Raw genomic sequence first — 27914 nt, forward strand, 5'->3', positions numbered from 1 at the left:
TATGAGGCAGAACTGAAAAATAATTATCTTTGGAGGATTGAAAAACAGAAAAAATATGATCAAACGGCGGATTGGGAACAGAATATGTACATTTAGTAAAGCAGGACCCAGTACCAAGGGCAGCCTGTGGCCAAGGGGAAAGGGAACTTGGCTTGTCGCCAGTTCAAGTCCCCACCAGGTCAAAAGGGTTGGGGTACCCCTGATTATTTACGCCACTGTATTTTAAAATGAGTGACAATGATACTACTATGATTAGGGCAAAATGTAAAATACATTTGAAAAACAGCCTGGCTTCTGAGATTAAAGACATTAAAGTCAGATTTCATTTAAATTCTGACTTTTTTGGTCAAAATTCTGTCCTATCCCTCGAATTTTGAGATTAAAGTGACATTTTTTCAAAAACATATATAAAAAGCACAATAATTCTGAGAGTCAGAATTCTGTCTTAATTCTGCCTTTAAATATATATACATATATACAGTACATATATGTACGTATGTGTATGTATATGAGATGAGATTCAACTGCTCAACAAGCAGAAAGTGCAAGAATATGAATATATATGTACAGAAGTAGATTTGTTCTATGAATAAGTATAAATATAAAAAAAACAAATGTGAATATAAATACAATTATATTGTGCAGATTATTATATACAGATAAGGTGCAGTGAATACGCTATATTAATAGACATTCTACTTATTCTACATAATAAATAAACAATCAAGAGAAGACATTCTTCGGTGGGCATAATTAAAAAAAGGGGGGGTAACTGGTGTAAGGTGTTGTGTATATATACACATATATACACATATATATATACATTGCTCATGATTGCAGTAGAAAATATCATTTTGCAAACTCTAGATATCACATAAATGATGTTTTATATATATACATATATACATCTATATATAAATAAATATATATATATATATATACATATACATATACATATATATGTATAAAATTGGGTTTAAAAAAATCATATGAGGCCCTTATCCTCTTCCGCACTTATCTCAGGTGGTATTTGGAATAAAAAGTTATTGAACCACTGGTTTAAAACATTCGAGCCATAATAAGTGACTGTGATGTGAAAATTCCATGACCTCTTTTAAGTACGTGAACGCATCATGACTGAGCCTTGACGTTCTACAGCTTTAAAATGACGAATTTAAACGGGCTGCGTATATTGCGTATAACATTCAGTCTGTTTCTTAAAGGATAGATTTGTCACAATACAAATAAAATATGCTCAATAGTCGAGTACTATTTTCTATGCACCCTCCGCCCCTTACAGCCACTGAATACCTCTTTGTGGGCTTGTTCAATTTCGCGCATTTTCAGAGTGGCGATATTTCCAACCGTCCATGAACGCAGCGTATCCTCAGACCGGTTACCAGCATGGAAAGAAAAGGTAACGTTGCTAACTAATACCAAAACGATTTCACGCACACACTCATATACAGCGCTTTAACACGCGCGCGTATCGTCTGACCGTTAACGAGAATTCATCGGAGTCATATCGTTAGAAAATTTGGCGATAATGAGCCAAAGAATAGTTGATGAAAAGTAAAAGTGGACCATGCGCTCTGCTCTTCTCTCTCGTGTGTGTATGTGGGTGTTAACAGTATGCTAGCTCTAGCTAGCTAGTACACTAGCGTCTGTGCGTAGACAAATATATATGCGCCAAAATTTAAACCCAGGTTTTTAATATAAATAAAAATAGAACGCCTCCATACATGTTTAAAGTATTAACCAGGGCGTCGTATGGTACATGTTGATGTCGTGTTAATATTAGCAGTGACAAACACTGGTTACTGTAATTGCTAACTTAAAAAAAAATGCCTCTCATTTGGGGGTAACACATCGCCGAGGCCGGTTTTTACCGAGCTTCACTTCAGCCAAGTCACCTGCTAACGTTAGCCTCCCACAGCTGTTACGTGTGTTTTGTGTACACCTGCAGCCCGGCGACACACCCGCTCACCTTTGTCTAAAATCACGTAACGGTCTCAACAGGTTTGAACAACAGACTGTTTCATGAAGAAACATCGGCAAATTAATTATTTTAACTATTTTACTCCTTTTGTGTCGCGCAGTGCTCGCGATACAAGCCAGGAAGAAGAGGACAAAGCTCAGGAAGCCTGGAAAAAAGTAAGACACTTCACCTCTGAGATCTGTTCACATGTGTCTTCACACCTTTCCATTAAACACTGGTAATCATCATGGTGTACTAAATATAGCTGCCCCAAGTCAACAGTATATTGTGTGGTTTAAACAGGGTTTTTGTGGACGGAGTGTCGTACCTGCATCACTGACAGGTGGTGCAGTAGCTAGCATTGTTGCCTTACAACCTGAAGGTATCTGATTCAGATCCCAGTTTGGTAAAATTACATATTGGGGCAGCCCATGGGCAAGAGAAAATTTATTGGGCTTGTACCCGGAAGGTCGCTGGTACAATCCTGGGACGGGCTGAAGGCTGGGTGTCCCTAAGCATGGCACTGGTGTGCAATAAGGATGGGTTAAATGCAGAGGACAAATTCTCTGTCACTAATTGGTGTGTGTGAAAAAATTACTAATGCTAATTCATTTATGTCCCTGGTTCTCAAAGGAAAGTCCCCTGTGTTTGCATTTGTGTTGGAATATCATAAATACTTAGTGCATGGTGCATTTAATTTCCATTGGAATTCAGAAGTGGGAACTGGGAGTGACATCACCTCCGAGTTGACCGTGTTCCACTTTCGAAGTTAGGAACAAAACATATGGCACTTTTCCACTATACAGTTCTAGCACGACTCGGCATGACTCTACCCGATTTTCTTTTTTTTCTTTTCCATTAGTGAAAATAACTGGTACCTAGGGATGCACCGATATGACTATTTCCACCGATACCGATATCCGATATTAATATTGCTGCTATGGCCGATAACCGATATTTACCGATATCGATATATGTTTTTAAAAAAAAGTTTCTGAGATGATAAAAGTTTGTACAGAATGAAAATCATGCAAGCTGAATTTTTGAATGTCTTTCTTTATTTTCAAAACATGTTTTACCTCCAAATAACAAGGTCACATAAGACACAAGTAACCAACTACAAGTAAAGGTTTTTAGAAACCTTTACCACTTGTAGCAAGTGTGTAACTAAATTAAAGTACAGTTTAACGCCCTCAACTCACTAAACTCCTGTGAGAAAGTTTGGATCATAAATTACAAACATGAACATAAATAAAAATAATACCCTGCCAAAGTTACTGTAACCGAGATAAGGGCGTCTATACTGGGTACGTAAATAAAGTCAACAACCCTTCCTCCCGGCAACAACAACCGCGCCACTTCCCTTCACAATAAAACTACACAACAGATATGAGAAACAATACCTGACAAGCTCTACTAAGAGCTGCCATAATTAAAAAAAACATGTTAAAATACTTTATCAAACTTGCCAGTATTCATGGCAACCAGATATTTATTCAATTGCAAAACATCGGAAAAGTAGCGCCGACTTGGCAGGTTGTTGCGGGGTTCAATATGCGCTATCAACCGTCGGAACCCTCGGCTGGTCGTCAAGAGCAATCATTTCCATTACCTTGATCGTTATTGCCCTGGCCACTGTCTTCCTTTGGTCGAGTCCCAGCTGCGCTGCTTTCTTTTTGTCTGTTGCCTAATGTTACTAGCGTTAGCTTCCTGCCGTTGTTTGTGTACTTCTGGGTGGCGGTTTTTCAAATGACATGATCAAATTTGTGGTATTGAATGACTTGACGCGGAACCCTCCTCGCATTACCTCGACTTTGCAAGTGTTGCATAATGCTTTTCGCGTATCTTCTATTGACACCCTGAAAAATCGCCCACACCGCTGACATTCTCTCTCCTCCACACACACACACACACACACACACACACACACACACACCTTGTGCTGCGCTTGCATCACTGACGCTGTCCCCTTCCCGACACACATACACAAACAGCAATTAGACGGGTATAAACATCGGTTGTTAAAATCGGCGCAGTTTTACTCATTGCACCGATGCCGATATGTTAAAAAATGACGAACATCGGCCGATACCAATATTAATGCCGATATATCGTGCATCCCTACTGGTACCTGGCACTTTTTTTTGTACCTGCTCTGACGAGGTTCCAAGCGAGCTGCGACGATACTAAAATGATTCAGTACACCAAAAACAACTGCTTTGCTCGTCACTGGTTTATGTTTTTGTGTTGCATTTTAAACAACGTCACGGTAGTTTAGGGCAGCCGTCCTTTGACAACCCCGTCCACGTTGAGCAGGTTCTTTGAAGTAATGGAAAAGAGAGGCGAGCCGAGTAGTGCTAGGTCCGTATAGTGGAAAAGCACCAATGGACTTGCATCTTGGGCTAGCCATTGTTAGCAAAACCAGTTAATACCAACTTAGGCGCCGGTACCATGGGTGCGCTGTTTGTGTGTGTGTGTGTACAGGTGCAGCACGATCGATAGACAGAGACCGTGTCAGTCAGTTCTTGTAAATAAAACTTGTGGCCCAAATTCAATTTTCCCTCTATTGATGTAAACGACGTGAAGTGAGGAGAGAGAGAGACAGAGACAGAGACGGGCGGCGTCTCCTTCCCAACCCAGGACCTTCTCTCTCCCTCTGACCCGCCGGAATAGAACAGCACCCTCTCGGTGTTCCGAGTCTATCAAAATAGGCTATATAGCATGAATTAGAAAACAAAGAAATTCTTTGTAAAATCAGATGTTCAGAAGCAGTGAGCACGCCACCCCTATATAGTCAGAATTATATGATCTTTATATGATGGTATTTATATAATTTGGGCACCCACGGGCAAAAATATAAATCAACGCCTATGAATACCAACACGTTTTTTTGCACATGCAAACAGCATGTTAATGAAGAAAATTTAACTGTACCATGTTTATGGTTTACTTGATGTGAAACAAGTAAGACAGAAGTGCAATCGAGTTGACAATATAACTAAGTGTTTTTACTATAGACGCAAGCCATCTTGGAATCGTTGGGTTTTGTGAAGTTACTCCGACTTAGAAGTTACTCCGACAATTTCACTCACACCAGTGTCTGTAGCATGTGTAAGGAAGAGGAGGATAAGGGAGCACCTGTGCTTGTACAGTGGAAAGTGGAAATAACGTTGTTGTTTTTTTTACTAATGTCAAAATCTTATTTCATGTGACAGTAGTGCGAGACATACTCCTCTTTCTTTCCGTCTCTTGCACAGACACATTAACAGTGGACAAATCTGTTCTGCTAGACTTGTTAAGAACATAATTTGTGAACTGACTTAACATCAGCGCGTATTTGAATACAGCACAGAAGAAGCCAGATCTCATCTAATTTGATCACAGGAGATGCAACCTGGACACTTTTAATTGGATTTTCTTCAGTGGGATATCACAACTACAAAGTCAAGGAACACAGTCTTGGAATGGACTTTTTTAACCAACTATTAAGCACATGTTTAGTGGTAGTATATTAAAAGTATATTAAATTCAAAGAGCTTGCTTGTCCACACACTCAATCGCTCTTGCTCTCTCCGTCTCCTAGTGTGTGTAAACAGATGAATGGACAATCGCTCTTGATACACACACTCTCTCTCTCTATCTTTCCTAATGTGTGCATCAACATAAAAAACTGTAGTTACTACACCAATTTAGTAGTACAACTGGATTTTTAACAGATATATTGCAATATATTGCATGATGTCATTGATTTTATGTTAAATCACATAAAACCATGATAGTTTTGCTCAAGGTATCACACTGTCACAATATCAAACATGTCTATAATTAACACTGCTGTCACTTGTTCCAAATTAGTTTTGTTTTTTTGGATAAACTCTTCAATTTCTCTATCCATCCATCTTCTACCGCTTTACCGTCGCAATCCCAGCTGAACTAGGGCGAAAGGTGGGGTCTACTCACACAGTCAATTTGCCTAATCCCCAAATCTGCATGTTTTGGAATGTGGGAGGAAACGGGAGAACCTGGAGAAACTCCATGCATACACAAAATTTTAGTTAACATTTAAGTTTTATTGAAAATACAGGTTGCAATGCATAGTGATATGGAATCGAATTGTTGACCTGATATTTGTAATAATGCTCTTTATTACTTGTGAAATCTTTAAGGTGGACTTTCAACAGTGGCAGTGGTGCAGTGCAGTAGCTTTCTGCTGAAAACGCATAATTCCTGTCAGTTATTGTCAAGCGAGTGGCGAGCATCCAAGTGTAACTCAACTCTGCAACTCTCTCTCTCTCGCTGTCACTCTGTCACTCTCTCTGTCCTCGCTTTTCCACCCGTCACACTCCCTCGCTCACTCCATCGCTCCCTCCCTCCCTCTTTCTTGTGTGATTCCTTCGGTTGTGGCTGCTGTGCTGAGAATGTGCAGTAGCCACTGTTGAGTTGAAGAGCCTCAGTAGAATAGAGGAGGAGCTTGGTCCCAGCAGTGTTAGTGCAGTGTCTTTGCTCATTGAGTTGGTGTCTGCTGCTCTGTGTCATGTGGCTCCTGGACTGGATCTTCTCCATCAATGTAGCTGTGGTGAAGTTAGCCAGCGGTCTCACATGCAAGTGAGTAGCATGGCAGTTATTCTGTGTATGTATGTGTGTGTGTTTGTGTTGGAGAAAGACTGAGGGCTTGTTGAATATGTGATGATGGGAGTCGGAGTCAGTTGATGCACAGCTTGTCTAACTGATGGGCTGATTCATTTTTCATTAAGCAGCAGATGCTGACTTCTGTGTACCTTTCTTACCTGCCTGTACACTTTGCTTTGCTTTGTGTAAGCGAGTGAGAACACAGCCAAGGGTTTTCCCTGGAGGGTTTTTGCTGCCAGCGTTAGAAAGAGCTCCTCACCCACCTCATTATCCCTTCTTCACTTTATTCCTGCATTGCAGAATCACTTCTTTTTTTGCATCCCTTTAAACATGAAACCACTTTTTTCCTGTAACTTTCTGTGTCCCGGTTGTAATTTCAGAATGAAGGGAAATCAGTGTATACCAGCACAACTGCTCTCTTCTGTATTTTGCTTTTATCTCCCCACTCTTGTCTCACAGCCATAGCTGCAGTTCATTACATAACAATTGTTTTATCATCTGCAGCCCACTACAGATCATTGTCTACATTTCTCTCTTGTTGTTGTTGTTTTTTTCCCCATCTCCTTTTTTTTTGCAGAATTAGATCAATATGTGTGTGTTGGTGTGTGTTAAATGTGAAGGGGGAGGCAGGTTACTTCAGGCCATGGAAACAGTGGTGTTTCTGCTGATTTGATGCTGCAGTGGCATAACTGGTGTTGTAGCACACAAAGCTGTAGTATCCTCTGTCTGAATGCGTCTTTCTTCACATTCTCTACTAGGGCTGCAATGATTAACTGTTCATTAACTGTAATTATTATTCATTGTCAACTATTTTGTTTATTGATAAATGTTTGTTTAAATCATTTAGGAAAATAATTGCTAGTTTCAGCCCTACAATCAATGATATGGTATAGTAACAATATCTCAGCTTGAAGGCCTATTTTATAAATAAAACTGTACACCCCCCCCCCCCAACAAGTTTGAACCGAGAAGTGAATTATGAATACAGTGACAGTCCTAATATCCACTTTTGCTCCAAAGAGAACATTATTAAGTGAGCATGTTAATGGCATTATGTTACATGTAAATCGATCATCAGCAGCACATTTGAGATGTATCATAATGTCAGCAGCTAATTTACACTTTGTGTGCACTGCAGGCTCTGAGTTCAGTTACCTGATGCTGTTGTTTAATTCTGCTGCACATGCAAGGACTTGGCATTGATTTTTTTTTTTCTGGAGGCAGGCAGGCGAGGGTGTAAACTTTTGGCTGCACTCCACCTCCAAGAGTTTGCTTTTCCTCTGTGCCTTTGTTTACTTTACTACAGAGCAGCCCAGGCCTTTTACATGGCTGGATGTGTAAAAACAGCATGAACAAGACAAACCGGGAGACACTGACACAGTTGTCAGATGACTGTGTAGTTGTTATTGATGTGTTTTTTCACTTTAGTCTGAAGAGAATTGTAGTCTGTTTAACTCCAGATTTAACAGGTTATTTACTGCTAGTGGGAATAAGTTGGTGTAGATAAATGTAACGTTAATGATGACTCAGCTCTGTTAAGTATTCCAGTCCTGGGCCTTCTTTATGGCAGATATTTTGAAAGGTCGCAGTATGAAAAGCACAGGTGTAAATAATCAAAGTAATGATGGCTGATGTTTATTATGCTGCCTCAGTTTCAGGATGCAGGTTGGCTCACTGCCACAATGCTGTTAATGTCATCAGTCATACCTGTGCTCTACATGTTAAAATATCTGCAGTGAAAATGCCATATTGCAGTGAGCCAGCATGAACATCAGCCACCCCTCTATCTCTAATGCTGCTGTTATTAACATTATTGATTGTAGCTGTGATTCTCAATGCTTTGGAAAAAAGTTTTGTTTTCTAATTATGTTACATGTTGTTTATTGTTGGGTAGCTTACAAAAAAGGTTTAATCATAGTGCTGGTGTATTCAAAAAATTGCAGCTTATATTGATTTAAATTTGAGCAGGGAATGAGATTAAGGTTGGTTTAAAAAATTAAACCAACTAATTTGATAATTGATTAATTGTTTGAGTGTTTTTTATATAATTAAAACAGGCTCTCTGATTTGTCAGTGTCTTAAATAGAAATTTATTTTGGTTTCTTGGCTCCATTAAACAAATCATCTTGTTTTGCGGGCATTTTGCGGTTTGGTAAACACCAGTCAACATTTTGTGACAGAAACAAATTGGTTAATCAAGCAAATAAGCAACAGATTAATTGATAATATAATGATTGTTAGTGGCAGCCCTAAATGAGACACTGTTAAATACTGTAGCATCAGGATGTGGTTTGATATCTCACCTGCAGTTACAAAGGCGAGCCACTTGATTCAAGGTAGCTTTATTGTCATCATTAATATGTAAGTACAAAAACATTCAGTGCATTGTTTAACACTGGACTCTCGCTCTCTCCCTCTATCTATCTATCTATCTATCTATCTATATATATATACATATGCAGTACATACTTAAAGATGTAGTAAAAAGATAAATAAAAGAAATAACATCACATTCAACAAATTTCAGCTCTCAGCAACATATGCCTATTGAAAATAAATACATTGATAGATTATTGCGCATAGTGTACAGTAGACCAGTGATTCCTAAATATTGGGTCGGGACCCACACAAGGGTCATGGGAGAATTATTTTGCGTCTCCAAACAAATTTGCATTTGTTTTGAATAACATGTAGTTAATTAACAATATCAAAGTCAAAATGATATTAGGGGTTACACATGGGGCTATAAATTAGTGGCAAAATTAAGCACAAATATGCTCTTGTTACGATTGATATTTTGATTTGGGTCATAGAATAGTTTTAAAAAGTGGGTCCCCATCTTGAACGTTGGGGAAACACTGTTGTAGATGATGACATGGCTTGTTATTGGCTGTGTGTTTTCAATGCAGAGTTGATGGTAGTGGTGGCTTTAGGATAAAAACACTCAGGTGGCATGTGTTTTTATGGACTTTGGCCTGGGGGCAGAAGTTTAAAGTGATGACAAACCGGGGGAGACGAGTCATTTTCAGGTTGTTAAATATCTGCTGCAGGCAGCGACTTCACAAGTTCCGCAAATCCAAATCACAGTTTGAAACAAGACAATTAGGCTGCAATTTTATTGTTCTGTTTTCCATGTTCAAGTTAATATTTTGATATCTAATGTGGTAGTGCTCTATCATGTTAATACAGCAATACTGAATTGCTCCTGTATAATATAATCACATCACAAATCATAATGCATTTGCAATATATGTCCGAAAAATGGCTATTTTCCTTAAAATCTTCAGTCTCGTGTGAGATGGTGGTGTTGACAGATGAAGAGGAGGAAGAGGAATGGTGTTGTTTTGGTTGCACAGGGAGGAGGAGGCGGCTGATGTCGTCCCTCACCTGCAATGCAGTGCTGGGTTGCACTGTCCAATCGTGTCCCAGCTGTTGGTGAAGGGGGTGTGGCCAGAGGCTGACGACAGCCAAGGAGAGTTCTCGGTCAGAGAGGGAGAGAGAGAGAGAACGTGTGAGGGGAAAAAGTGAGGGAGTCCAGTGGTGGCCAGTGATTCAGGACTCAGCCTCTGTGTTCTGCTCACAGCAGAGACTTCCTCGTCTTCCTTTTTCTTCATCTTTCTCCTTGTGCACACCCCTTTCTTTTTTCGCTTCTCTCCTCTCTTCTTATTCTGTTGCCACCACCTTCCCCTGTAATCTCATCACTCTCTCTCCTCCTCTCTACTTTCCACTCTCCACCCCTTTGCCTGTTTATTTGTGTTTTCTATTTGTGGATGGAGTGAGTGAGTGAGTCTCTAAATACCTGCACGCTCTCCTCTGTCCTCTTCTCTGCATCATATCCCATGGGCATCCGTGCGTCTTGCAGGTAAGGGCTGTGTGTGTATGTGCTATTAAAAGTGTAGATTATTACAAGACATGTCAAGGTGTCTCGAATGTTGCTGAAGTCCTTCAAGTATCCTGATAGTCAGCCATATTTGCGATCGAAAGGCATTGAATTGTCGGCCTGTGCTGCAGTGAGAAGTAATAAAACTTGCATGCATTATTTTCAAAAGCACCGTCATCTGCTGACGTTTTGGCTTTTAAATGTGGGAGTGCTCTTGTTATTTAAATTTTTGTGCACATTTGTTGAATCTTTCTCTCCAGCTGGGTCTCTCTTGTTGACATGTTTCCTTCTAACCTCCACCAATCTGTGTCTCCATCTCATTTCCTGCTCTCCTTCTCGGTCAAATTAGTGGTTATTTTGGTAACGATATGTTAATGTAGTCATTCTGCTGTGGTGGAATGTGCATGTGTAAGTTGTTTTTTTGTTTGTTATTTAAATCCTCATTTTTACCTGAAAACTAGAGCTTTATTCTTGAAACACATAGAGAACCATCAAACAGTTTGAGTTCCAGTCATATAGTTTTAGTTTAGAAACATTTCTAGTTTTAAGAATGTTCATACATGTACACCACCCTCTCATTAGCAAAGCCATGTTGGCCATTTACTGCCACTAATGCAAGTTCAATAGAAAAGAAGCACACACATTAAGTGGAGTGTGAAAAAGCAAAGACAAGGCAAAAAAAAGAAATTATTTTATATACATGTCGGTTATTTTTATTCAGTAATTTGAACAGATGTTTATCTGCAGTTGATAGTCAGTGTGATGATGATCTCAAATGTCTTGTTTTTATCTACAAACCAAAAACATTACAAAACACAGTTTTAATTAACGAACAATAAAACTTCATTTAGTGATTGATTTAAGAATTAAGTGTACAATATGTATACCTTCATAATCGCTTGATAATTAAATACATTTGGTCTGCATAGCATTTGGGATACCATAGGCAAGGGTCTATGTTTGTACAGTAGACAACAACAGAATAGACAAATAATTTGTCTATTCTGTTGTTTTGCATTGTGAAGCATTCCATTGCAAATGGAAAATGGCATCCTTTCTTGTTTGAGAAGACCACTAGTTCCCCAACATCTGCAGTCTTACCAGTAGGGGTCACAAATTTTTGCACACTAGACCAGTTCCATCAGTCCTGCAAATAAGTTTGAAAACATGAATGGATTCAGGAAACTGAAATGGCTGAAAGGTCTTTTGCTTTGAAATCGAAACCGAAAGTGTTGGATTTGTGGCATATGTGACGTTGAGACTGTGGTGAAAGATATTGTACTCTGTGTTTTATGGTTAAAAATATCATATAAACCAGTGTGGTTCATTCAGAGTGTACATCATGTGACAATTTACAGCACATGTAATTGGTCCGCATTTCCTGGACCTTAAATGCTCGAAAAGCCGCACCAGTGAAAATACAAATACTTTGTCTTTCATTGTCTAACACAGCCAATCCCAGCAATATCTAATTGGACACCATCTCAGGACCAACACAAATTGGTGTTGTGTTCAATAAACCTCTGCATGTTTTTGGACTGTGGGAGGAACCAGAGAATCTAAAGAGAACCCACACGCACACAGGAGAACATACAAATTCTATACAGACCTTCTAGCTGTGAGGCAACGGTGCTAGCGACTACCCCGCCAGAATTGTCAGAATGAGGCAAATATAAATGATTTATGGAAATTCTATAGGTATGGGTGCTGATTTTGGACTGCACTGCCTATTAGTGACCTTTAAGTCGTTACAAATTAAATGTAAATCACTTGAGCTATCTTCTCACTTAAATACTGCTATCATACATAGACAAGTTTAAGTTGAACAGTGCATGTGCAGGGGTCCTGAGGATGTGGAGAATAGTGCCCATTCCACTGACACTCTCAAATAATCGAGAAATGATTTCACAGCAGATGGATGACCATTTAGAAGCACAATGACGATATGAATCATCGACTCGGATGCCTCCTACACGTGAACTAGATACGTTTTCTATATCTGTAGATATTGAAATTCTGTGTTCAAAAGGTGCTGTATATCACAATCAAATGCTGATCATGGTTTGTGCATCAAACGTCCTGTATGAGTCAGACTCAGAAAATTAGCTCTGAGAATCAAAAAGAGAAAGTCAAGCAAGTTGTTTTCAGAGGAGAAAATGACCTGATTAATGGATTCAATCTCGGCACCTCTGACTTCACATCAGCGTTATAATTGCCTTCTCCTCTCTAAGGATCAATAACAAACAGCTGAGATCATCAGGCAGCTGAATGTGACACAGCTTTGTATGCATGGTTTTACTAAGATGCAACCAAAGTGGTCCTTCAGCTCAGTCTTAAGCCACTCAACTGATTAGCCTGACATGCTAATCCTAATGACTTCAAGACTGATTGCACTACAAGCACATCACAGTGAAGTGCAGCCAACCAGTTTTATCAAAATCAGTTTGATATTTGCCTTCACCACCAAAGTAAAATTACATAGGTTTCCCATGAGACACTTTCTGAGAGGTTGTGTGGCAGAGTCTGCTGTTGAGGGCCTCTTGTAGTTTAGGAGATTATATGTAACTTGCTTTTCCTTAGTTTCTCTTTGACTCGACTGAACCAAAGTTCAAATGCATAGCTCACTAGGACAGCTGTGCTTTGCGAATGGTACTGTATGTGAAACCACTCTGGGTTTGAGGAGTGAAAGGAAGATGGCGCCACCGCTGAAGAGGCGTTTAAACATCTGTCTGCACTGTGTGTACACAACAAGATTTCTTTGCCGGAAGCAGTTGGCTGCTACCTCACTTAATTCCACAGCATAGCATAATGAGCTCTGTGTGGTAACAAACTAGAAGAACTCCTTGATCTACAATTCATACAGAATTTAGTTGAGCTGTTTGCACAGGAATGCTGCCTCTTATATCTTTCATGACTTGAAAGGCCATGATGCAAGTGATAAGATTTGAGAAGTTTGTGAAAAATTATTATATTTTTTTTAAAAGCCGGGTATCAACAAAAATATTGTAAAGGGACCAATGTCTTTATTTATTTTGGTAGATTAGTTGAGCCAAAGGTTTACAGAAAATAGACTTTTATTTGATTTGTTGCTAATACTTTACTGCTGTAACACAACAATGTCCAATTTTTTCAGCTGAGTAAAGTATTTTTATTTTAGTATAGCCGTGTTTCCACCAAGTGGAACAGTACGGTTTTGGTCCAGTTACGTTTCCATTAGGAATAGTACCAAAATAACCAGTCCAAACCGCTCCATTCTTGGGATACCAGAGTCAAATTGTCTGTTGTGTTGTCTGCTGTGTCCTGTATGGTGTCATTTGTTGTCACTTAACATATCTTCCTCATGCAGCCATCAGGTAACGCCTACCAAGTAACGGTACTGTTTTCAGTCATAACACAAGCCTGACCCAGGGCTTTAAGGAAGTTATTTCATTTCAGCACACCTTTTGTATACACACATAACTCAGTTTGAAGTTTGTCAGAAGACTGAAGTCTTTTTTTTGAGGAAAATATTTGCTTATTTGAATATTTATAATCTTGCATCGTCAACATCAGGCATTCTGACTCATCAGATTGGAAAAGAAATTGTGTGGACATAAATTGTGCGGATCAATCACACAAAACATACATCTGCAAATGCAAAGGTGTTATCTATGATCTTATTGTATTATCAACTTATGCGTTTAATTTTCTCAGGCTATTTTTGGCTAAAGAACATGGCGTAGTCGATGTAAGATTTTCTAGAAGCAAACTTCAACCTGCTCTCACCGTATAACTTTATAAACATTGGGAAGGCCAACACGTCCAGGACACTTACAGTTGGGAGTTGGGACCACATTGCATTGTATGACATGTGTTGATGAGGGTGATGGTGCTTATTTCAGCACCATGGACAGCACTGAGAAAGAGGGAAAGGATCAGTCTTCTCTGGAGACTCTTCAACTGACAGAGAAGATGGGTTTTAATAATTTATTCCACCACGTGTGGTTTCAAGCTGCACTGTTTAAGCACCATAGAGTCAACATCAGTCCAGTTAATAACATTCAACAATGTTATTAGCGTTGAATAATATCAGGTTTTAGTCGATGGCTGTTTGAATATTGTGTGGTTTTATGGTGATGTTCCAGCCTTCTCTCACCCGTCTGTGGTACTTGTGGTGTTAACTAGCAGACGACACAGGTTCATTGTCTTTATAATTTCTGTCATGGACACACTCCTACTCATCTATTGGTTGGAAATATCTGTTAATTTCCCAGAGGGAACCTCCCAAAGGGATTAATAAAGTCGTCTGTCTGTCTGTCTGAAATTACTGCTGTATAGTAGAGAGGTGTGTCTCAGGTGGGAGGGCTAAGTGAGTCAGATCAGTTACAATACTTAAAAAATGCAGTGCGTAACTTACATCTTTGCTGCACAGGGGAAGTTTTTTGTTTTGTTTTATGTCGAGATACACGGAGGCAACAGCAATGTTGTGCTAGTAAGATTATATATTGAAGTATGACTAAAAACAAAGATCACAAAATTAGAAAGTTAATAAATCTTATTAAATGGAAGCTGCCACTTTTACTGGTTATTAAATCAAAGTACTATAATTTAGGACTAAAATATTTTAATTGAAGTTTTGTTTTTCTGCTATATCATTGTGACTATGATTATTGTTAAATAATCGCAGGACTGATGTAATTGCTCCTCTGGATTAATGACCTGGTTAAACTACTCAGAACTCTGCTATTGATGCTTGTATATGTACAGAATTGCTGAGTCATTGGGTGTCCTAAATTTAATTACTTTGCATGTTCCTTTCATCCTTCAGTGTTGACACAACTGTTCTTTCATTAGGCTGAAATATAAATGGGTTTCTTATCTTTGTTTCCTCATAATCTAATGTTATGAGTTTCTCTGAAAGAAAGCAAACCAGGACACACCTTTCCTGTGTGTCAATTTCAGTTGAATGTCTCTCTTACCATTCCTGTCTCTCTGTTTTCTCCATCTCTTCAGACCAGAGCCTCATGGTCGTGGAGGCGCCAGCTCTCAGCCGGGTCAGGCAGACTCGCCGCTCCCAGAGCAGGATGAGGAAATACTGGGCTCTGATGACGACGAGCAGGAAGATCCCAACGACTACTGCAAGGGTAGGATGTTCACTTTTCTTTTGTCAGACAAGATGATCATAAAACATTTTGTTTTCATCAGTATTATTGGCACGTATTTCAATGATAATCCAGAGAGAAATTGGAATAAAACATAATTCTCAATATTGTTTGTGCATTTTAACCAAAAATCAACAATTGCTCTGTATTTTTCTGGAGATTATTCAACACACACACACAGACATTGATAATCTCTCCAAAATTAATTGTGTTGAATGCTTCTCAAAACTTAAGATGGACCATAACTCTAAAATCCGTTCTTCGCCCTCATGCTGCGGTCACACTGAACCCAAATTCAGGAAATCATAAACTACAGTATATTGCGTGAAATCAACTGCATGTAACCAAATATTTTTTTTTTTTCAACAGGTGGATATCACCATGTGAAAATTGGAGATCTGTTCAACGGCAGATACCATGTGATCCGCAAGTTGGGGTGGGGCCACTTCTCCACCGTGTGGCTGGCCTGGGACATCCAGTGAGTTTGTCTCCTCACCTTCACTAGGAACATAGGGAGTTCAGTTAATACTGAAAGTATTGAAGTTCTATACCAACTCCCATGCAGAGATTTAAGGGTTTTACAATCACGAGGAAACCAAATGAACACGTTCTAATTGTCCGTCTTGATTTCCCCTGCTCATATCGGTAGAACAACACAGAAATATAGTCACATGCATCTCAGCCAGCAATTGTGTTGTTCTCAATAGATACATCAAGCTGAAACAAAGCAGGCACAAATACAACTGAGTAATAATAAAAAACAGCTGATCTTGCTTGTGTTTCTCAGGGAGAAGCGCTTCGTGGCCATGAAGGTCGTAAAAAGTGCTGAGCATTACACAGAGACGGCTCTGGATGAGATTAAGCTGCTCAAATCTGTAAGGCACACAGTCATTGTGACAAACATTTCCTCTCCATTTATTAAAATGGCTGTGACACCTGAAACTGTGTGTCTGTGTTTTACAGGTGAGGAACACGGATCCAAGTGACCCCAGCAGAGAGCGAGTGGTGCAGCTTCTAGACGACTTCAAAATTTCTGGCATGAACGGCACTCGTATCCTCTGTAGAGAAACAAACAGAATGAACAGTTAATGTGTGACCACCATAGAATTTTTATCTCACCAGACTGACTTAGTCTTAAATATGAGATTTGAATCCCAGCCAGGTCAAGGGTTGTGTTACCCCTGAGAAAGGTACCCAATTCCCATTGCTTATTGTTAATTGGACACTCTAAGTTGACCCCTGCCACGAGTGCTTCAGTGTACTCCTAGTGTTTGTCCCAAGCCCGGATAAATGGGAGGGTTTATTTATTTAAAAAAAATAAATCTCTGCCAAATCAAATATGCAGATCATCCGCTGTTTCGACCCCTAGAGTGGAAGAAACCCAAAGATGGATTGCAGGATTTACAAAAAAGACAATACATTTAAATTTAGATTATATTAAAAAAACTTGATTTTCTTTGAAAGTATATATACTGACAAGTTTTCTTACTGTTCATTGTACTTTACATTCTGTGTAGGAAGGAAACGGTGTAACAGCAGAAACTTAATTGCTTGCCGTTCTTCTATTTTTCTCTTCTTTATCGTTGCTGTCTCACTGGTACTGAGATGTAACAATTACACTCATTCTAGGCCAAATAGCTACTTCAGTGTTCATTTCCTGCTTCATCTTAGGCTTCACATGGGCCACTGCCACATTTGTCTGAATTTTTTTAATTTGAAAAAAACATGTTCAGAGTTCTGGCAGAATTGTTGGTTTTGAACTTTTGTAACAGGATACAATTTCAGGTTCTCGTCATAATAAATAATAATGATAGTAAAATATTTTATAAAAAAAAAAAAAAAACTAAAACAACCTGTTGGGTTGAAAAGAATGTTGTACAAAAGACGGCTGACTGAAGCAGGTGTGAATTTAATTACAATAGTCTCAACAGGGAACAAATAAAAGCATATAAAGCAGTGCCATGATTAGCCCTGGATAAAATTGAGCTGATCTTGAAGATTTGCCTAAGCTGAGGACAGTTTCTCACAAAGTTGACGTAAACCTAAGCTAAACATCGAATTCTCCAGATTTTTTATTACATCCACAAATTCACTCTATATACTGCCATTCATGGCTCACAGATGTCCATCTGACATTGGCCCAGCTGTGTGTTCTGACAGACCTTAAGTGTCACAGTCTGACACCTGCTCCATCCCTTTCTCTCCCACGCCTTCCAGTCTCCAGCTGTGTGCTCAGGCGCTGCGCCCAGATTTCCTCTGGAAACTGGAGTTAGCTGCTGTGGTGAGGGAAACGCAGTGACGAGGCGTATTTCACCTTGAAAGGTGTTGAAAGTCATAACTCTGTGTTTGCGAAAGGCAATAATGTGTGTCTTTATTGACTCAGTGAGGTTACAGGGTGAAATATTTGAAAACCAAGGCACTTAAAAAAGCATTTATTAGTACAGCTAATGCAGGTTTTCCCCCTTTTTTCCATTTTTCCACTCCTTTTCTTTTTTTTCTTTTCATGATTTTTATCTAGTCTGAACTGTTGATGACTTGAAAATGGATTTAACCGTGTCTCACATGTTCTAATTTGTACTTTTTGAATTCCACAGAAAGTCGATTCTGCTTAAAACAATTATCTTTATGTTCTACTGGGTTACATCTACTGTAGATAAAGTTGTCCAACTCTGATTCTAACTGATACTAAAGTTCTCGTCTGCAACAGTATTGATACCAAGAGCACAGTATTCTCAACTTTTGACAGCTGTGCTGCAGACAGACAGGAACATGGCTGAAGACATATACGCTAGTTTATGTTCACAACACTGAGCTGGATGAACGTAGCAAGTGCTGAGAAGCCTTCATGACCAGATCAACACCAACCATAGTGTTGTTATTGATATCAAGTATTTTCCTTAGTATCAATATCGAGTTTGAAATTCGACTATCTGACAACCCTATCTATAGAGAGATTAAACTGGGAATGAATGTCTTGTTAGTCCTTGACCATGCATGTCCTCAGATGTGTGTATGGTGTTTGAGGTGCTGGGATATCACCTGCTGAAGTGGATCATCAAATCAAATTATCAAGGCCTGCCCCTGCCCTGTGTTAAAAGCATCATACGACAGGTACTGTACAGCAACACAAGAGCAAGTACACTTTGAAAAAAAAAAAAAAATACTTGACTTGTTCTTGGACTGTTGAAACACTGTCAAAATAATTCTAGTGTCTCTATGAGACACGAAGTTCTGTTTTGTTTAGACCCAGTAGGAGACTCTTGAGAAATATCTGGTGTAAGCTGATGATGTATCTCTGCTGCTCCACAGGTCCTGCAGGGTTTGGACTACCTCCACACCAAATGCAAGATCATCCACACGGACATCAAACCGGAGAACATTCTGCTGACGGTCAACGAGCCCTACATCAAGAAAATGGCTGCCGAAGCAACGCAGTGGCAAAAGAGCGGCGCGGCGCCCCCGTCAGGCTCTGCAGGTCACCACCCCATTTTTCTTCTACTGTCCCTGAAGCAAATCCTTTTGTTGGATCAGCATTTTGCTGACACACCAGAGGTTTGCTGTTTAGATCTCTCAGCATGCAGTGCTTCTCGATTCCACTCTGGGACTCCCTGCCCTGCATGTTTTAGATGATGCCCTGCTCCAACACGTGATTCAAATAAATTGGTCATTATCACGCTTGCTGACCATTTGAGTCAGGCGTTTTGGAGCAGGGGAGGGTTCCCCAAGGACCAGGATTGAGAGACACTGTGTCATAGTGATGTATCAATTATTTGGTGGTTCAGTCAAAATGCTAGTTATTGGCATGTTTTGATTTGTGTGACCCAGCTTAAATTGAGTGTGTGTGTGATTGTTACCTCTTTATTAATTGAAATGTTATCAAAATCACAATGCAGCCTGCTGCAATTTTCATATCACAGGAGGTGTAAAAGCCAAAATGTTTGTCAAAATATCGTATTACATTAACACCATGATATTTCTCACAGATCTGCACAAATAGCACACAGTAATAATTTTAAATGTTTTTCGAATGAAAATGAGAATAATGATCTCAAAATAATCATATTTATTCAAAATCTGCATAATAAACATTGATCTTGTCAGGACCAGAAGTCCTCATGGAGACCAAAACCTGGTCCTCGTGAGGCAGAGATAAGGGTTGACATTAGCTGGTTATGGTTGAGTTGAGGAACAACACTTTGTGGAAGTCAGTGAGAGTCTTCAAAATGATACCTGCATGAACGTGTGTGTGTGTGTGTGTGTGTGTGTGTGTGTGTGTGTGTGTGTGTGTGTGTGTGTGTGTGTGTGTGTGTGTGTGTGTGTGTGTGTGTGTGTGTGTGTGTGTGTGTGTGTGTGTGTGTGTGTGTGTGTGTGTGTGTGTGTGTGTGTGTGTGTGTGTGTGTGTGTGTGTGTGTGTGTGTGTGTGTGTGTGTGTGTGTGTGTGTGTGTGTGTGTGTGTGTGTGTGTGTGTGTGTGTGTGTGTGTGTGTGTGTGTGTGTGTGTGTGTGTGTGTGTTCTTAACAAAGTAGAAGCACTTCGCTGTGTTTCAGTATGAGTCATGTCTGGATTGCCCATGGAAATTACCAGATTGCTCAGAGGAGTGTGGCTCCTGCCGAGCTGGTGTGAATCAAGTCATCTACTCGCACAGAATACTAATTTTAGAGAAGCGACAGATATGCCACATAATGTAATTTGCCTGCATAACCCTCTAATTTTTCCTGTTTCCCCACAGTGAGCACAGCCCCACCACCCAAACCAGTAAGTCATGCTTTAAAACCAGATTTAAGTAACAATCAGTCTACCTTACATTTTAAATTAAGTCACGGAGTAAACTCTCGATTGTGTTCCCTAGATGGCCAAAATGTCAAAGAACAAAAAGAAGAAGATGAAGAAGAAGCAGAAGAAACAGGCAGAGCTGCTGGAGAAAAGGATCCAGGAGATGGAGGGAGGAGGGACACCTGAAGGATGTGAAGACGAAGACGACGATGAGACGACGCCAGAAACCACAGAGGACACGACTTCCACAGCCACACTGTCCATGTCTGCAACACTCCAAGACATCGCCAACCACACTCTCACAGGTGAACACACAATTTTAATATTCAGAGAAAGTTTATTGTGTATCTTTAAAAGGTACTGTGTGAAAAATGTATATTTATCGGTGAAGTTGCATGTTGCAGTTATATGTCCCTCGTCCTTTTCTTCCAAGTGTGTAGGAGAACCTGTGTAGCCTTCAGTTAGCATCATGTTTAGTTTGTCCATTGTAAACACATGGTCAGTAGAGTTGACCCAGCTCCTGATGTACACTAAATAAGGCTCATTCTGGGGAAATAAAAAAACAATTGATAAAATCTGTTGCTTTTACAAGTCTATTATTTTCAATGAAAACAATTTCACCAGAATTTAACACACTGGACCTTTAAATATAGACAAATGTCTGTTCCATTCACACTTTTGTGAAATGACTCCACACCAAGCTGATTGAGCTTGTCAGCTCCACACTAGTCTCTCTGTGTTTCTCAGTGTAGCAGTGTTTAGATGTTGTGTTAAGATTTCCGCACAGAGAAAGGTAGGAGAATGAGTGAGAACTCAAAGAAGCGTCCACAAAAAATTTCATAAGTGAATTCTACTCCTCAAAAAACCTGGACCTTGAGCAGTTTGACAGGATCAACGCTTCTTGTTCCCACACACCCCCTGCGCTGCAGGTGTATACACACAAACTCACCCTGAATCAGGTCTCATAGTTTCTCTTGACGAAGCCCATTTCAGATGCAGGACTTGGCATAAAATCTTTCTATAAAAAATTTCTATTCAAATAGACCAAACGGAGGTAAAATAAACGACAACAATAAAAAAAATCGCCAAAAGTTACGCACTGCAGCCTTAGAACTGTTAAATTGAATTAATGTCATAAACAGTGTAATAATATTCAAAAGCATAATCTAAAGCGTGTCAATTTTTCTGCAGACATGCCAACCAACAGTCAACCCGTACAGACGCCTGAAGGAGATGAACAAGAACAAAATTTAGCCCAGGAGGAGAGAGGGATAGATGTGAACCTCAACGGCATCGCCTCCACACCGGAGAGCGAAACCAGCCCAGAGAGCGAGATTCATGGGACCAAGCCATCAACAGAGGAGCAACAGGAGGAGGACCAACAGAATGCAAACCAAGCAGAAGACAACGTAAACAACACCCAAGACGCATTAAACAACAAAGATGAGCAAAAGACCTGTAACGGTTTGTCAAGTGGGGACTCATGCGTGGACCTGCAGCAGCTTCCTGCCCCCCTCTGCCCAGACTCTGACACTGTAGGGCTAAAGGAAGGAGAAAAAGAGGTCAAGAGGGGGGATGAGATGGACACTCAAGGAGACGCAAAAGGAGGGGATGAAGACGACAACAGCCTGAATGGTAAGTTAAAAATAAAAACCCAGATTTGATTTCCAGCTCTGTGTAGAATGAATGTACGTACTGTATTAATTCATTATTTTCTTGATCAATGAGTTAGTAAGTTGATCCATAAAATGTCAGAAAATTGAATGGTTTAACGGCTCACATTTAAACAAGCCGAAAAATCTGAGAAAACTGACTAATCCTTTATCAAAATAGTTGATGTAAATTTATATCACTGAACAATTACTTGCATTGTGTGTTATAGTAGGAATTAGGTTTATGTTAGGGTTAGGTTAAGGGTTGTAGTTGAGTTGGTTATTAGGGTAAGGGTCTAGGGAAAGGGTTATGTCTAGGGTTCACTTTATACATGCTTTGAATCAGATCCTTCATTCTGAATTATGCCAGTGATTTGGACTTTACATTCACAGTTTTTAATCACAAACATTTTGGTCTGTAACCTTTATTTGATGATCATTAACATTTTCAGTGTAGCTTCAGCGGGAGAGGCTCAGAGGGTGTGGGCTCTGCTGTTTTCAGTGACTTAAACAGGCTATATAAAGAAAATAGGTCATGGTAGTTAAGATGGTATACATATGGATGCTTTTTTTAACCCAAGCACATAAATAGCAACTTCTCTGAGCCAGTGACCAGGGAGTGGCACTGTAATATAAAACCTAGTTAACCTTCAGGGTTTATCACCAGCTTAACCTGTCACCATTTTTCTTTAAATTCTTCCTAAATTCATTGGTCATTCATTTGAGCAGCGCCACCACGAGGAGACATGAAGTAGTGACGCCCCACTGTTTACTTTAAAGCGCCTTCATTTGTTAATTCAAATATCAGTAATTGCCCTGGCTATCGATTATCATATTGCAGGAGAGAGGATTGCAAAACCAAATCAATATTTTGACACCCCTATGTGAGGGGTGTAATGACGTCTTGAAGGAATTGGATAAAAATCACAATATTTATGCTCTAGGGTTATTCTTAAATCCCATTGGATTAGAAAAACAGAGGAAGGTTAAATCAGGTTTTTAAGAGGCGTCATGTTTCATGGGAAACCGGGGGTTTTAATCTCAGTCTGTCAAACTTACGTGTTGAATATTTTTTCTCGTGTCTCTCCCTCTTCCTTCGTCTTCCTCTGTTCCATCCACCTCTCCTTCTCTGTTACAGGAGCAGCTGGTGGTATGTTGATAAACCCTCTGGAGCCTATCAATGCTGACAAGCTGCAGGTCAAGATCGCTGACCTTGGCAACGCCTGCTGGGTGGTGAGTAATAAAAAGAATAACAACAACTTTTTCTTTTGGGAACTTCAAGGTCTCCGTCTTCCATAGGCCTAATGTGTGTCCGACCTCACAACACCAGGTGGCGATATGTCACCGTTCTGCTCAGTATTATGTGATTTCTAGTTGAATTATGTCAAAGCTGGTGGCCATTTGTTAGCATTTTATTTCATTCTACTTTCCAATTTATTTCCAGTTGCGTGCTCTGACTCTTTAGCGTTTGCACTCCAAACTTCAACAAACCGAAGACGGACAGCGACTCCAAGCCTGTGTCTAATTCCGGTCCGTTGAGCTGTTGCTCCAAAACTCGGTAGCCAATTAGCAGGCAGCTTCCTTAGCCCCGCCCATGATCAGAATCGCAGACAAAAAACAGGGAGTGTAGATAACAAGTCTGGAGTCAGCGCAAGCGAGATGTTTTGTTTACAATTTGTGTATTTAGATTTTTTTGTGTTTCATAAAAAGTGTTGTTAATAGGGTGGTGTTTTCTCACTCTGGGTTCTGTTTGTTTTAACTCATTCACATGTGGACAAGCCCTAACTCTGAGTTTCTCTCTTCTTCTTCTTCTTCTCGCAGAATAAACATTTTACAGACGACATCCAGACGAGGCAGTATCGTTCTCTTGAGGTGCTGATAGGATCAGGCTACAGCACACCAGCAGACATCTGGAGCACAGCCTGCATGGTAAAACTCCCACAAGCACATACAGACCGACAGACAGACTGGACACATGTACAAATATTAATATTTAAATGTTGCATTTTTCCCTCTTAGGCCTTTGAACTTGCTACTGGAGATTATCTGTTTGAACCCCACTCTGGGGAGGACTACTCCAGAGATGAAGGTCAGTATGTGTGTCCCCCGAGACGTCCACACAACGCAAGATATCAGGGTTCTAATTACGAGTGAAAGAGACAAGAAACAGCGAGTGTGAAGATTAATTTGAGGAAACAGATTGTGAGATCTCCAGAGAGAAGACCCACTAATTGGTGTTTGTTCTGCTTTCGCAATGAAATCTTGTTCTAATTAATTTTCAGCCCATTGAAATCTAGTCCAACCCTGTAGATGTGTTTACTTTGGTGTTTCAACATCTGCGTATTGTGTTTCTCTGTAGATCACATCGCCTTGATCATCGAGCTGCTGGGGAAAGTTCCTCGCAAGCTGATTTTGGCAGGCAAATACTCCAAGGAGTTTTTCACCAAGAAAGGTAAACACACCTGCTGCTGCTGCTGCTGCAAAAGTTTCCCGTTAATTATCCAGTCTAGCAGCCCGTCCACAGTCTAATTAGCATGTGGTGGGACAAATCAGCCTGTGGCGAGACAAGCTGCATTATGAACCTGAAATAATAACACAAAAGGTCTCTAACACAATGTTTTGGGCTGTTGCTTCTTTGTGAATTGAGTTCATACTCGAGCAGCTGACGTCTCCGGGGAAAAACAACCATCTGCTCAGTTAAGAGGCAGATTGTGTAAATTAAATCCAATGCAGCCGTTTCAGGTTTAATGACATAATAAATATGCTATCATCTACATCCTACACTCACCAGCCGATTCATTAGGCACACAGAAAACCTTGTCCTAATAACACCTTAATTGTATGAGGTGTTCAAGTAGAAACACTTAAGTTGCCTCCAGGTTCTGTTGGTTAGCTGTTCATTCTACACCTGGGATTTCACACACACACACACACACACACACACACACACACGCACACATACATTATTGTGCAGCGTTCTTAATGACGACACTCACAGCCACACATAATGCATTTCCCAGCCCTTTACCCTCACCATAACCATCACCTTTAAACTAACCCTAACTCTCATCCAATTCCAAATATGAATGACAAGATACATGATAATGATAAGTTTGACATCTTGGCTGAGTCGACATTGGTTAAAGTCCAGCTTCTTTCACCTGAGACAACTTGTCGAGGCTAACCCTGACAAGCATCTGTCTGACCTGCTTTAGTCGTACACTCCTAAGATGAAGCTTAGAGGCGACGGCACATTTTCAGTCACTGCTCTGGAACTGTGGAATGAGCTACCTTTGCACATCAGGCAAGACTGACTCACTTCCTGTTTTGAAGTCGTCTCTTAAAACACATTTTTTATTTTTGACTTTTAACTCAGTTTGAGATCTTGGCTTTAACTATTTTTGTTGTTTAACTCTTTAATTGTTTTTACTTTTTATTTGTCATGTCTGTCCAGCACTTTGGCCAACTGTGTTGTCTTTAAAGTGCTTTATAAGTAAAGTTGAATTAGATTGGATTCTCATTGACAGTATATAAAATGTGGCCTCTCCTTTGCTGGCTCAATTAATACTGAATAGCCACAAGGGGGCGACTCCACTGGTTTGAATGGAAGTCTACAGGGAAATTTGTCCATTTAACTTGATTTACAGCATTATCCCGAGGAGTTAATGGTATCAGTCACTAGTTTAATGTCTGCTTCTATACAATGTCATGTCATTTTTGTGAATACTATGCTCCCATTAAGAGGAAAGTAGATGATAAAGTACAGCGCACATAAATGGAAACCAGTGTGATTGACAGGGAGGGAGAGGGAAAAAGAATAAATTAGATTTAAAACAAAGAAGACATTATAAACACTAGACTAAGTAAACATATTAAGCCTTAGATTTTGTGTTTACATATGTTTGTAAATAAGTCACTACCTTATACACAAAGTGAAGAGACTAAGTGTATGGAATATGCTGATATTATTAAACTTGAATCCCTATGTTTTCCAGGTGACCTGCGTCACATCACCAAGCTGAAGCCGTGGGGTCTGATGGACGTCCTGGTAGAAAAGTACGAGTGGGCAAAGGACGAGGCTCAGTGTTTCAGCAGCTTCCTGCTGCCGATGCTCGACCTGGTACCCGAGCGCAGAGCCACAGCTGCCCACTGTCTCTCCCACCCGTGGCTCCAGTCCTAGAGGTCACTGGCGCGCGCGGCCACGCTCTTATTGTGAACGTTATGTTTAAGATCCTGGGCTTGAAAACCCCTCACGGTAAATAAACACACTCATGTCTGTGAGAACGCGCAGCTGCATCGTCCCTGCCTCCGCGTGTCCTGGATCTTTGACAGAGAGACTCTGCTGCTGAGGTTACACTGGTTATGGAAAGAACTCGAGGGCTTCTCCCTTCATTTCTGGCTCTTTTTGTTTGTTTGTTTTTTACGTGCCGCAGTCTCTCTGGTTTCAGCACCTCTTCTCTGTCATTTTAGATTATAGATAATTAATGCCGGTAGATTTAAATGCACTTGTCTACATATGCTGAAGGCAGGGTGTTCATAGGAACGAGGATTACCATTTAACCATGTCCTGTTTTCACGTTTTTTTGATCACAGAATAGCCAGACTGTGCCAACGTTTATGCTTTTGGCTGTCCAGCTGTGTGCAAATAGCTCAGATTTGATGAATGTGTACCGTAAAAAGGCATGTAGGGTGTTTAGTATTTGTCTTAGCAACGTTAAAATAGCTTTTGTCCTCAGAAAAAAACTTTTGTACATTTATATACAGACAGCACTACAGGATTGGGATGTTTTTGCCTCAGCGATGTGCACTGTGTTCAGTATCAGTCCAGTTCTGGCCAAAATGACTGGATCAGATATGGGGGAAAAAACAAAGTATAATCCAATAAACTCTTAATATAACATAAATGCTTCTCTAAAACACGGGCAACAGATTCTGCTAATGTCCTCCATGCAGTCGGGTGGTTTGGATGTTAATGTATCAGCACAAATGTCAATTTCTGCAGTTTTTACCTCTACAACTTTATCGTGCTGATATCGGCATCGTTAAACACTCAAAGTTGTGATATTGGTAAAAAAAAAAACGAGGTATCAAGCCATGCCTTCTGTTTCCTTAGGTTTTCTTTTAAAAGTCAACAAAATTCCAGATTAATTCACTTCATGCACATGAAAGAATCTTTTTTCATTATCTTCATATGGCATTGTTTATAGTAACAAGTGAAGTATGAATGAATCCCGTCCTGTGTGTCCAGAACAGAACCGTGCACCAAAGACTTGGCCTTGAATCTCTTCCTGTTTGCAGCGTGAGCTTCGTACACTTTCCATTAAAAAAAACCCGTTGGCAGCAACAGCTGTGAAGCTTCTTTTTTTTTTACACTTTTTAAAAAATAAAATCTTGAATATTAAGGCGATTTGCAGCTGCTTCAGAGTTAAAGTTACAAGTGTTTCCGCGGCACATGGAGGTGTTGACTTTAAAAATACGGTCACTTTGAATTCCCGCCAAAACTGCTTTTCTTATTTTTCTACAAAGTCTCTTGTTCCCGTGTCTTCCCTCTTTCATTATTTCATCATTATTTTTTTTCTGTAGGCAATAAGAATAAATATTTTTCAAAATCTTATCTGGACTGATCTTGCCTAATGTATCGTCTCCACACATTTTATTACCAGTTCCTTTAGATTCATCACTAGTTATTGCTTGGGAGAGAGAGAATTCACAAATGTATAAAATCATAGTCTCTATGTTTTAAAAGAATGTCCCATGTGTTTGTGTCCTTTTTTCAAAGAATTGTTAGTTTGGATGAACCATCAAACATTTAACATTTTAAAATAAGACACTAATGCAACAGCATTTAAAATACATTTTAA

The 27914-nt window shown here is 39.8% G+C and overlaps 1 protein-coding gene across 3 annotated transcripts; it reads left to right on the forward strand.

The window, feature by feature from the left end:
• The first annotated feature begins 1301 nt into the window (after positions 1–1301).
• Positions 1302–27667, forward strand: srpk1b (SRSF protein kinase 1b). 3 transcript variants are annotated; one of them, XM_058631730.1, is made up of 16 exons: positions 1302–1417; positions 2100–2154; positions 15480–15610; positions 15998–16106; positions 16416–16503; positions 16592–16679; positions 18633–18739; positions 18938–19103; positions 20358–20383; positions 20478–20706; positions 21593–22036; positions 23192–23286; positions 23875–23982; positions 24073–24142; positions 24413–24505; positions 26049–27667. In XM_058631730.1, the coding sequence occupies exons 1-16, from the start codon at positions 1405–1407 to the stop codon at positions 26231–26233; spliced, it is 2007 nt and encodes a 668-aa protein (XP_058487713.1). In that variant the 5' UTR covers positions 1302–1404; the 3' UTR covers positions 26234–27667. The 3 variants fall into 3 exon arrangements, with proteins under 3 accessions (XP_058487713.1, XP_058487712.1, XP_058487714.1); XM_058631729.1 differs by lacking the exons at positions 1302–1417; positions 2100–2154 and adding an exon at positions 6483–6583; XM_058631731.1 differs by lacking the exons at positions 1302–1417; positions 2100–2154 and adding an exon at positions 10189–10469.
• Positions 27668–27914: the final 247 nt, after the last annotated feature.

Source organism: Solea solea, chromosome 6, assembly GCF_958295425.1.
Source record: "Solea solea chromosome 6, fSolSol10.1, whole genome shotgun sequence".
Classification (NCBI taxonomy): Eukaryota; Metazoa; Chordata; class Actinopteri; order Pleuronectiformes; family Soleidae; genus Solea; species Solea solea.

Bases quoted from the DNA above. Each gene is read 5' to 3' on its own strand.
- srpk1b (XM_058631729.1), top strand. From the start codon at position 6,513: ATGTGGCTCCTGGACTGGATCTTCTCCATCAATGTAGCTGTGGTGAAG. The intron at 16,504-16,591 runs GTAAGGCACACA...TGTGTTTTACAG, and splicing joins AGATTAAGCTGCTCAAATCT to GTGAGGAACACGGATCCAAG. The intron at 23,287-23,874 runs GTGAGTAATAAA...TTCTTCTCGCAG, and splicing joins TTGGCAACGCCTGCTGGGTG to AATAAACATTTTACAGACGA.